Genomic DNA, 12,885 nt, shown 5'->3' with positions numbered 1-12,885 from the left:
GATTTCATCATAAAGTCATCATGTCAGATGAGGAAAGATTTCATTTAAACACTACACTTTTATGAGTTGCACAAATGTTCTGTGTCAGGGACACTAGACTTCAGTTGTAATATATGCAGAGGTGAACAGTGGAATTTAATAGTTATGCAACGGTGCATCAGAAAGACAAAGTATTACTGTTTAACAGCAGATTCCAAAACCTAATGAATAAATGCAAAGTCTTAACCAATGTGTGAATTATATATCTGTGTAAATGTAAACTCTTCCACTTCCCTCTCTATATTCTCAATTTAGGATATACTTGAATGACTGGATATTGATCCAGTCATGCATTTACCCTCTCTTACTGATCAGTGTTTACTGTGGCAATAATACCCCGGATGTTTTCTTCATACAAGGTGTTGTCAAATTCCTCACCAAAATTCAAGATCTTCCCTCTTCCTATGTTGATTTCTATATAAACATCTCCCTCCAAAGCACATTTACTGATCCAGTCATTCTATTCATCACGCCTCCCTATTTCTAAATAAATTATTCTATTACATATTGACAGAAAAGGTTTCTCCCGGTGCTCTTTGCTACATAGCTCAGCGGGTCAGGCAATATCTCTGGAGAACATGGATACGTGTGACGTTTTGGGTTGATCCCTGAAGAAGGAGACCATCCCGGAACGTCACCTATCCATGTTCTCCAGAGTTTATGCCTGATCCGCTGGGTTACTCCAGCATTGTGTGCCTTTTTTTATAAACCAGCATCTGCATTTTCTTGTGTCTACATCTTTGCTACATCTATAGGTCAGTGCGTCACATGGTTAAGACATGACCATTACTTGATGATTAGGATTAGAGAAATATGGCCACATCTTCCTCTTGTCTATTTGGGAGGTACATTTAACTGGAATTGTTCTTAAATTTTTCTTAAAAATTATAAGTCATGTAAAATACAAGGGCGCGTATTATTGGCATGGGTTTGTGAAAGAAATTGCTATCTGACTTGAATCGAGTTTTTGAGAAGGTAACAAACATTTGAGAGCAAATTTCATCTCATCTACCTGGATGTTAGCAACACTTATGATTAAGTCCCACGTGGCAAAATAGTTTGAAAGAGAAGAGCTCAAAGGATCAGAGGCAAAGTAGTATGTTGAATAAAAAAAATACACTGGCTGAGTGATATGAAACAAAGTAAAAATGGCAGTAATTGACAGGTATTCAAATGACTGGAAGGCTGTTTGCAATTGAGCTTTGCCGTGCTCACTTGTAGTTCCCTTTGTTATCAATAATTTACATTTGAATGTAGGACCAATGATTAAGAAGTTAGTGGAAGATACAACTGGCTATTCAACTGATAATGAGAAAAAAAGCTGTACGCTACAGAAAGATGTAATTCAACTTGTCAGGTGAACAGAAACATTGTAATGGGACATATCCAAACAAATGTGCGGTAATGGATTTAAGGAGACCAAACAAGACACAGTATATGGTAAGTATAAGGGAACAGTGGGACCCTGGAGTGCATGTTCACTGATCCTTGAAGAAGTAGAGAGGTAAACAAGATCATAGACCCACGACACAAAAACAGGCCCCTTGGCCCACCATTATCAAGCAGTATTGGGTCAAGCAGTATCTCTGGAGAACATGGATGGGCAATGTTTTAGGTCAGGACCCTTCTTCAGACAGATTGTAGCAGGGTTGAGAAAGCTGGAAGATAGCTTCTTAAATGTTGTGAGAGTACCTGTGCTCACCACCTCCTCGGGCAACACGTCCCGCTTTTTATCTCTCTATGATTGACGTGGTCAGATTGTAATCCCAAACCTGGGATTTATAACACCACATTGTACAAGAAAGAACAGCATTTACTCATTTTACTGCAGTGTCAATGTCAAATCTCAATGAGCTTTGTAATGTTAATATGTTCAAACAAGAAGCTTGAAAACGTTATAAGTAGCAAGTTGTGACTATATATATATATTATATATAGTACTTCGATTAATGAAAAGTTAATAATTCAGTCAAAGTACAAAACACTGGATACTTACAGTGGTTTTTGTCTGAACAACATATTCTTTCTCCATTTTACTGAGTCGTGCATTGGTATCATTGAGCAGTTCCTGAATATTCTCTGTGTGTTTCTTCTGCAGCTGAAATTTCTCTTGCTCCATTTCTCCCACAACGTTGTGTAACTACATTTAAATAATAAAACATATTTTTTACATTTGTTCCCTGGACGGTTAGTCTCTGAAAGTGGACATTAGGTGAATCTGGCGTTATTTTCAGCAGCAAATTCAAGGAGCTTTTGTTTTGTCAAGGTCCCCAACAACATTTGACAGATAAAGTAACCGTTAATCACCTGAGGACAGACATGGCCACACAGACAGATCTCAACATGTCAATGACTTGCCAACAACATAATAAAGTGATTATGTTACAAATGATGAGTGTTTTAATCCCAATGGGGGGGTGGAGATGAATGTCCAAGTTCACCTGCCCCCCATGAGTATTTTCCGAGTTATCAATGTTGCACTTATTTACTAGTAGCTCCATCAGCACTCTAAATTTCAATGCAAACAAAATTTAAAATATTATAATGCCTCCTTCACAAGTATTACATTGTTCCAAAACTGAAAGTAGCTCTGTAATTATATGTAAGCAGGTTTTGAAAGACCCATGTGTTGCATATAGTAATACATTTTCTTTATTCTTCTAGTTGATGGGCAGAAATTGTGGAAACTCTTCCAAAATGTTTTAGCTCACAAGGAAAAATGTTTGCAAGGTACTACCTGTGCACATTTAGACCAATGAGTCTCAGCAAACATGTAAATGATGAGACAAATCAGAGTAGGTAAAGAAATCATCTCTTTTTCTTTAAATTATATATTCTCCCACTCAATATTAGGTTATTCAATAGCCTGTAGACCATATTCTATCCTAAGCCAAGTGGCCACTTTTCCATCAATTGAGGTCTTAGTGTCTCAACACCTACGACTTAAAATTTTCATCACAGGATATCCCAAATAATCCGGAGGGATGAAGTAGTTTTAAAGATATAATTAGAGAAAGCAGTTAAAATTTCTCTTAATGTTTAGATATATCAAATAAGAACTCACCAGATATCCTAAAGACCGTAAAAACCAAATGTGGTTAAAAATGACATGACCTCCAACTTATTACGTGCTTTTCACACCATTAATGTCCCTTGCCTCTCATCAATCCACTAACCACACTCCACATCCCACAATCCCCACTTCCCACCATACCACGGAAACTGGAAACTCCATCTATAGTTCTAGTGTCACAATATTTTAAAAAAAACATAATTTGATTAATGCAGTTAGAACAATGCATGTAAAGCAATCCACATATTCAGACAGACACAAAACGCTGGAGACACTCAGCGGGTCAGGCAGCATCTCTGGGGAGAAGGAATGGGTAACGTTTCGGGTCGAGACCCTTCGTCAGACATATTCAGATGTTTCAAGTACCTTACCTGTCTCTCCCAATCATTTTTTAAAGTATCAGCACTCTGCCCAGCCATCTTCTTCAACTCAGCAATCTGCTTCTCCTTACATTCTCGTATAACCTGTGATTCTCGTACCAAGGTCTGCACTGTCAAAATAGAATAAGTAGATACAAGGAAGTGCAGATGTCAGGATCCTTCTTCAGATTGACCTATGCTTATAGTGTCTGTGCCGTCACTCCCTTTCCCGTTGCTCTGATTTTACAGTACCACCTGGAGAAACCTTCTCAAGGCAACCAACTAGGTATTGCTTCTTACCTCAGGTCCAGTCCTATTACTGATTATAACTCAGTTCCAAAAAGAGTTGGGGAAAAGATTTAGGACAAACATATTAGCAATAAAAACTGTTGGTACAATATACTGTATATAGCTAGCACCCATCACTCTCTGTGTAAATAAGTTGACCTGTAGTTAGCACCCCAGATCAAGATCAAACCCGGATCACAGGCACTGTAAGGCAGCAACTCTACCACTGCGCCACCCAATACATGAATTGTTGTATAGCTTAATCTAGAACTTGGCTTGCAATATGTCAGGTTCAGGTGCAAAAAAATATTTATAATTTGAGTTTGGTTTGAGTTCAGATTGACTGCTGCCAGGATTGGTTCAGGTCAGGTTATTAATTTCAAAGCCAAGGTGACCACTTGCTGTAACCTTTGCAATGTTTACCTCTCTTTTCCAGCATTTTATTCATCTCCTCTACTTCCTTTTGCTTGTTCCTATAAAGTGTTTTCAGCTCCTCAATCTCATTATTTTTCCGGTCAAGAATCTGGAACAAGACAAAAAAAAACAACCTGAAGATCCAGCAGAACTCAGTTTTCAAAGGACTTTCCAACTCCAATATAAGGTGTATGAACACAACTCAGCTATAGTAAGAAAATAAATTAATTTAAAAACATTTAAAGTATGCTTTGAAGAAATATGTGGCTTGAGCATGGGAAATGATAAATGTGGTTTGACTTATTTAAAAGCTTTCCAATTTAGGGTCAATCCAGACAGAGACTCAAATAGTAGTAATAACTATTATTAGCAATTTTACTTAATCCCAAGTACTTTTAAATTTAAAAGAACATTACACCATAAAGTATAGAGAATAACCATCTAAGCACAAGAAAAAAATAATCCTGTTAGAAATAATGATAATCAGATATATTCTAAAGGCATGACAACAATGTTAAAGTCAAGCCCTGAATTCAAACTATACACTTACAAGAGCAACAAAATGGTTAACCGCCAGTCTCCTTACAGCCCATTCCAATGTTGATTACCAATGAATATACAAAGGAAAAAGCTGATCAACTGAAAATCAGTCCAATCATTTGTGAAATCAGTCCAATCATTTGTAAAAGATCCCCTATATCCCACAGCTCCGCTCTTGCTCCCCCTCTCCCCATTCGTAACAAGGATAGAGTCCCCCTTGTCCTCACCTTCCACTCCATCAGCCGTCATATACAACAAATTATCCTCCAACATTTCCGTCACCTCCAACGGGATCCCACTACTGGCCACTTCTTCCTATCTCCACCCCTTTCTACTTTCTGCAGAGACTGTTCCCTCCGTAACTCCCTGGTCCACTCGTCCATTCCCACCCAAACCACCCCCTCCCCAGGTACTTTCCCCTGCAACCGCAGGAGATGCAATACCTGTCCCTTTACCTCCCCCCTCGACTCCATCCAAGGACCCAAACAGTCTTTCCAGGTGAGGCAGAGGTTCACCTGCACCTCCTCCAACCTCATCTATTGTATCCACTGTTCCAGATGTCAACTTCTCTACATCGGCGAGACCAAGCGCAGGCTCGGCGATCGTTTCGCTCAACACCTTCGCTCAGTCCTCCTTAACCAACCTGATCTCCCGGTGGCTCAGCACTTCAACTCTCCCTCCCATTCCCAGTCTGACCTTTCTGTCATGGGCCTCCTCCATTGTCGTAGTGAGGCCCAGCACAAATTGGAGGAACAACTCATATTTCGCTTGGGCAGTTTACACCCAAGTGATATGAACATTGACTTCTCCGACTTCAGATAGTTCCTCTGTCCCACTCTTTCCCCTCCCCCTTCCCAGTTCTCCCAGTCTTCCACATCCTATCTTTGTCCCGCCCCCTCCCCTGACATCAGTCTGACGAAGGGTCTCGACCCGAAACGTCACCCATTCCTTCTCTCCTGAGATGCTGCCTGATCCGCTGAGTTACTCCAGCATTTTGTGTCTACCTTCAATTTGAACCAGCATCTGCAGTTATTTTCCTACCCTCCTAGTAGTAGCACGCCAGCCAGTCCAGTCACTAGCACGGGTTTCTAGTCCTTTTGGACCTATACTATGTGCTGGAGGTGGTCCTTAGTGCAGTCTTTGAAACATTTCTTTGGGTGCCCTGGTTTCGTGACAGAACTCCGTACAGGAGTTGCGAGGCATGCAGGATTCATCCATCTGGATCACATGGCCTGTCCATGGAAGCTGGGCCTTTATGATCATTGCTTCAATGCCTGTGAAGCCAGACGGGTCCAGTACTTCCACACTGGTCACCCTGCCTTGCCAGCGAATGCCCATGATGGCCCACAGAGAGCGCATGTGGAATTTCTCAAGCTGGCAGATATGGTTCCTGTACAAGGTTCATGTTTCACATCCATACAGCAAGCAGCAAGTACTACTGCTTTGTACTTTCAGCCTAGTTGACAGCTTGATGTTGTGATGGTTTAACACGTGCTTCGAGTCTGACCACGGCCAGACCGTGACTGGCCTTTCTGATCAATATTTCCTTGTCCAGCGAGCCATCAGAATATCGATATCCTGCTACCCAAGTACTTGAAAGCATCAACTGTTTTCAGCTGTGTGTTATCAATGCGTACACTTAGTGGAGGTGCTGAAGGGCCTGGGGCTGGCTGGTGGAGGAATTCTGTCTTACTGAGACTGATATTAAGACCAAACAGATGGCCGCTTCTGCAAATCTGGACACAATAAATTGGAGGTCAGACCCCTTGTGTGCCATGAGGACGCAATCATCTGCAAAGAGCGTTTCGATGATGAGGCGTTCAAGAGTTTTGGTCTTGCCGTTCAGTCGACATAGATCAAAGAGAGTCGTCGAGTTGGTAATTAATGAAGACCCTGCGATTAAGATCTTGAAGGGCAAGATGCAGAATGCAGCTGAAAAAGAAGTTGAACAGTAGCAAGAACGCAGCCCTGCTTGACTCCATTGGAGATGTTAGACAATAGGTGCAGGAGTAGGCCATTCAGCCCTTCGAGCCAGCACCGCCATTCAATGTGATCATGGCTGATCATTCACGATCACATTGAATGGCGGTGCTGGCTCGAAGGGCCGAATGGCCTACTCTTGCACCTATTGTCTATTGTCTAACATCTCCAATGGAGTCAAGCAGGGCTGCGTTCTCGCTTTGTTGAAGGGTGCAGAGAGGTCGCCATTTACCAGTACTGATCCTGTCATGTCATCATGGAAAAAGCTAATGTAAATCTACAATAACTTTCAACACTTTGAAACAAAGCCACATTTACCAACTAAAAATTAATTGGAATCTACATTATCAATGACCATGTTACCTGCACCAGAACACGCTGATCTGTGTTCTGCTTCCATACACCCAACTTTGCCACATACCCCTTCATGCCTTTGGTTCTCAAATAATTCCCAATTCAAGATGAACAAAGTCCAAATGTCCACTCCTCATTCCATTAGTTGTACTTTCACTTCTATTGCATCTGGAATTATTTTCCAACTTCACTCCTTAATGTCATGACTCTAGCTTTTAAATGAGCTCCCTCACGCCATTCCTAGGTTCCCTAACCAGCAAAATAGTTTCTCTCTAACTACCCCTTCAATTCTCCTTTTATCTTAAAAATAATTACCAGCAATTTAAATGTAGACACAAGGAACTGCAGATGCTGATTTACAAAAAAAGACAGAAAGTGCTGCAGTAACTCATTGGGTCAGGCTGCATCTCTGGTGAACTTGGATAGGTGACGTTTCGGGTCTGAAGAAGGGTTCCAACCCAAAACATCACCTACCCGTTCTCCTGAGATGCTGCCTGACCCGCTGAGTTACTGCAGAACTTTTCTATCTTTTTTTTCAAACCAGCAATTTAAACCTACTTTGTGTAATCTCTCTCTGAAATATCATCCTTGGAAATAGACACAAAATGCTGGAAGTAACAGGCAGCATCTCTAGAGAGAAAGAATGGGTGACATTTCGGGTCGAGACCCATCTTCAGAGTTCAGGTATCATTTGGTAAATCTGTCCTGGACTCCCGTTATTGGCAATATATTTGCCCAGATCTATGATGCCTGGAACTACTGACAGTGCTCCACATGAGGCCGAACTTGGACTTTACTGGCTGCAATTTAACTTCAATCTACTTGACATCACGTTCCAGTGATGATTGCTGTGACCATCATTTCTCCATCTGCGGATATTTCAATCATCAATGTGCATGTAACTTTGCGTCAGATTAGACCAATGTCCAATATCTTGAACATCACCAGTTAAAGAGTGCACTGTTTCAGCAATTTCAGGCCCGGACTGGTTAATACCAAATCTGTCTGCAATGAAATCATTTGTCACATTTTCTATCTCAGCAACACAATGGTTTTATTGACATCAATATAACTATTGCACTAGCCTTATGAGTGTCTGTAACAAGACTGCCTCAAAAAAATCCTAACGTTGAAGGCTAAGGGACTTTCTGCTTGGAAAGCCCCTGCATATTTTAAATAATTTTGAGGATGCTTAGTTCTAGACTGACAGTGACCCCTTCAATTCATGAATCCGCTAATTAAACCTTTGTAGGTTTTGCACAACACCATTATTTGACATCAACTTTATATAAAATCAAATACAACTTATGACTTTAATCAAGGTAGAGAAATAGAATCATAGAGGTACAAAGCAGGCCCCTTAGCCCACCTTGTTCGCCCTCGGACCCCTTCCTATCCATATATTCATATCTGTCCAAATGTCTTTTGAAGATCGTAATTGTTTCTGTTTCCCCTGGCAGCTCATTCCAGATATGGACTGCCTGTTGAGTGAGAAACTTGCCCCTGGGATCCCTCTTAAATCTCTCCCCTCTCACCTTAAGCCTGTACCGTCTAGTTTTAGAATCCTCAATCCTATGAAAAAGACTGTGATATTCACTTTATCTATTTCCCTCATGATCTTGTACACCTCAGTATGGTCACCTCAGCCTCCCATGATCAAAAGGCTGAACTCCCAGCATATCCAATTTCCCCCGAGAACACAAGCATGTAAGTCCAGTTAATATCCCAGTGAACTTCTTCTCACCCGTTCCAACTTAATGACATTCCTCCTAGGTAGGGGCAGAAAGTGGCATAAAAAGCATCACAAACAATGTTGCCACGCCTGTAGCGTTACATTTAGATTATAGGGTGCAACAGTGGTGTAGCTGGTAGAGCTGCTGCTACACAGTGCCAGAGACTTGGGTTCAATCCTGACCTCTGTTGTCGTATGTGTGGAGTTTACACGTTCTCCCTGTGATGGTGTGGGTTTCCTCTAGATCCTTCGGTTTCCTCCCACATCCCAAAGGAGGGTGGGTTTGTAGATTAATTAGTATCTGTAAATTGCCCCTGGCGTGTAGGGATTGGATAAGAAACTTAGAAACAGTGCGAACGGGTGATCGACGATCATAGATTCGGTGGGCGAAGAACCGGTTTCCATTCTGTATCTAAAATTAAACTGGGCCTATGTATCTACAAAATAAGGGGTTAGTCATTTAAAACTGAGGTGAGTGGAAATTTCTTTTTTTTTAGAGAGTAGTAGGTCTCTACAATTCTCTGCCTGAAAACCCCATTGAAAATAAATACTTGGGAGTCATTTTGAATCTAATAACAACCCATTCACGATAATTAAAAGTTGAGCCATTGTACATGCCACGTGTAAAATTAAAAATGTGCAAAGCTAGTTTGTCGCATTCTAGAGGTGCTGGTGCGGCATATTGCCACATGCCATTGCAAGAGAAGAACTTTATGTAATCAAATTGAATAAAACTCCAAGAGGATATGGTTGCAAAAGTACATCATTTTAAATCACACTTTAGGAATGAAAAAGCAGCAACAATGACTGGGGGAAGCAGCAAAACCACCATAGCACAGGAATGGTTTCCACAAACAACTGTAAAAATATAATATGAATGTTTATGATAACAAAGATAAATATAAATAATAATAAAGCATCTGAGCTTATTATGTAATCTTCAAGAATACTTTACTACATATAGAGTATGAGAACAGAGTAAAATGATAATGAAGAATTTTATTGAAAGCCAACAAACATTCCTTGTTCTGTGACTGGTAACGGCTGTATCCTTCAAGCTGATGAAATTTGATTCTTTAATGAGCTTGGCAACAATTACTTTATGTTTAGAGTCATGGAGTCATAACGTGATACAGTGTGGAAACAGGCCCTTCGGCCCAACTCGCCCACACCGACCAACAATGTCCCAGCTACACTAGTCCCACTTGCCTGTGTTTGGTCCATCAGGCATGTGAGTAAGTTAAAAAAAAGAGGAAAAGAGCCGAGAGCTTGCGGGTCAAAGGGGTCAAAAAATTGGAAAATGTTTGAAAATGTACACACCAAATTACCAGTTTCAAGCCTCTTTTAGTGCATTTCAAAGTAAAAACAGGCATTGCAAAATAATGTGAATGTTACTGTATATACTAATAATATTTTGAAGTAAATTCACACATTAATTGATAATCAGCCCAAAAAGGTGGTAATTGGCTTTTCTGCTGTGTTTTATATTTTAACCCTATCCTAATTAATTTAGTTATATAATCCTGCACTTAAATTTAATATTTATTCATTACAATTCCACCACTAATTTTCAGGCACTCTTGATTCCAGAGCTTTGCTGGTTTATCCAGCCGGCCAAGGAAGTCGGCTATGGGGAAAGATTTGCTGGAGTTCCAGAGCCCCGGCCGCAGGTTGCAAATTCAACCCACCGATCGGCCGTGGAAGTCCCGATGAGGTCGAGATTGGCTGTCTTGCCCAGCCTAAGTGCCACATTTTTGGGGTGACTTCCAGGACGTGGGGGATTTCTCGCGGATCCCCTAGCGACCTCTAGTGGAACCCTTGTGTTCATTACAAGTCTATACATCGTTTATTTTATTTTTTTCCCCGATCCGATTTCTCCTTTAGTAAACGCGATTTTGGCAAAGTGAAAAACGGGGAAATCATGCAAAATGCGCGGAAAATGGATTTTAAAAACGCGGAAAATTCACATGCCTGGTCCATATCCCTCCAAACCCGTCCTATCCATGTACCTGTCTAACAGTTTCTTAACAATGGGATAGTCCCAGCCTCAACTACCTCCTCTGGCAACTTGTTCAATACACCCACCACCCTTTGTGTGAAAAGTTACCCCTCAGATTCCTATTAAATCTTTTCCCCTTCACCTTGAACCTATGTCCTCTGGTCCTCGATGCACCTACTCTGGGAAAAAAACTGTGCATCTACCTGATCTATTCCTCTCATGATTTTGTATACCTCTATAAGATCTCCCCTTATCCTCCTGCGCTCCATGGAATAGAGACCCAGTCTACTCAACCTCTCCCTTTAGCTCACACCCTCTATTCCTGGCAATAACCTCGTAAATCTTTTCCGAACCCTTTTAAGCTTGACAATATATTTCCTATAACATGGTGCCCGGAACTGAACACAATATTCTAAATGCGGTCTCACCAACGTCTTATACAACTGCAACATGACCTTCCAACATCTTATAAGAAATTCAGTAAATATGTCTAAACCCATCAGAAATTGCAGAACTGTTCCGCTATTTGAATCGGCGTTTAAGTTGTTCAGCAAATTATAAAAGCATCCACTAACACAACTGGAAGAGGTCCTAATCACAAGGACCATGAATGCATCTCCAATAAAACGTGATACTTTCAGACAGTGGTATGACTTTAGCTGTCTGCCTGCAGAGACTGGAATAGTTAAGATTTGAAGTAGTGTTGTCTGTAATTAGAAAACTGTTACAGCAAGCTTCAGATTTTCTGGTCTCCAAAAGCGAAGTTCTTTTTCACAGTAAACATTCATGAATTAAAAACGCGTGACACGGGACAGAAATACCTAAAATGTAGTATTCGCCCCATCCTGAACAATATCACCTGTGTTTTATTAATTGTACACTAAAGCCTCCTAAAGCAATTAATTCCAGTTCACTTCATCTTTCAAGTTAGCTGGAGTAACAGTTGTGACAATCAACCAATCCCTCTTTCATTGCAACAAAGAGTTGTCTGAAAAACAAAAGATGGCAGTTGTTGGTGGTCTAATTAAAGAAGACTTTTTAAAGAAGACAATTATAGTAGACTTTTTAAACTTGACAAAATTGCATGTACAGTGTGTAGGGTGGGCTTAACATCCAATGCCACTGCATGGAATCAACCAACATTGACAACGTCTCTTTTTAAATGAGGCATATTTTTATTTGACATGACCTGCAAAATACAGCAGCATGAAATGTAGGAATGTTGCTGTCAGAAATAAAGCATTGAAATTCTATGTTCAAAGTTGCATTGTGTTGTGTATCTGGTACACCATCTGATAAAAGTACAAACAAAAATTATTCAAGCTGAAGGAAGAAACTTCTTAATGTGACCTTTCAAGATGAAACATTTGGGTGGCATTACAAGCAAGTAATTTCCTTCGTCACCACATGATAATAAGGATGTGAAAGCTTTGGAGAGGGTGGAGAAGATATTCCTGGATGTTGCCTGGTTTGCAAAGTATTAGTTATAAAGAGAGATTGGACAAACCTGGGAATATTAGAGGCCGAAGTGCAACCCGATGGAAGTACAGCAAACCCTCGTTATAAGGGACCACGGGGGGGGGGGGGGGGGGAGTGGTGACCGTTAGGGGGGGGGGGGGAGTGGTGACCGTTAATGCCAATTGACTCCTATAACTGAGTAAGTGATTATCATTGTATGTAGTAGAAACAAAGATCTGCAGATACTGGTTAATACGCAAAAGGACACAAAGTGTTGGACTCAGTAAGTCAGGCAGCATCGCTGGCAAACATAGATAGGTTTCGGGTCAGGACGTTTCTGACTGATTCAGTCTGCTGAGTTTCTCCAGCACTTTGCGTCGTTTGACCGTTAAACTAGGTGCTGTGCCGGTGGTCTGCACGAGCGAGCCCTTCTTCACCAGCTGCTCCCCGGTGCAGTTGACTAGGCAAGTTGAACGATGAAACCCGTCATACTCTCTGCTCCTACTGCATTATTTCTCAATACCCCACAATGGGAGACTTTAAATAAACTTACTATACCTTTTGTACATCGGTATCATGCTTTTGTTGCAGTTTCAACTTCTCCTCGTGGAATTTTGCTTCCAGCATCTTTGCCTTCATCTCAATCTAT

General features: G+C 41.0%; 1 protein-coding gene across 5 annotated transcripts in view; it reads right to left on the bottom strand.

The window, feature by feature from the left end:
* The window catches only part of cep112 (centrosomal protein 112), a 289,566-nt gene that overhangs the window by 193,944 nt on the left and 82,737 nt on the right, over positions 1-12,885 (bottom strand). For all 5 annotated transcript variants that reach the window (XR_013547414.1, XM_078401444.1, XM_078401446.1 and 2 more), the window contains exons 9-12: positions 12,795-12,881; positions 4,183-4,282; positions 3,484-3,602; positions 2,036-2,179 (exon numbers count right to left, since the gene is read on the bottom strand). Coding sequence is in view for 4 of the 5 variants with exons in the window: in XM_078401444.1 (XP_078257570.1) it covers positions 2,036-2,179; positions 3,484-3,602; positions 4,183-4,282; positions 12,795-12,881 (450 nt within the window). In the remaining variant the exon portion in view is untranslated. The remainder of the gene's footprint in view (positions 1-2,035; positions 2,180-3,483; positions 3,603-4,182; positions 4,283-12,794; positions 12,882-12,885) is intronic.

Source organism: Rhinoraja longicauda, chromosome 6, assembly GCF_053455715.1.
Source record: "Rhinoraja longicauda isolate Sanriku21f chromosome 6, sRhiLon1.1, whole genome shotgun sequence".
In the NCBI taxonomy this organism is placed as follows: domain Eukaryota; kingdom Metazoa; phylum Chordata; class Chondrichthyes; order Rajiformes; family Arhynchobatidae; genus Rhinoraja; species Rhinoraja longicauda.
This window is presented reverse-complemented; position numbering and strand designations above follow the sequence as displayed.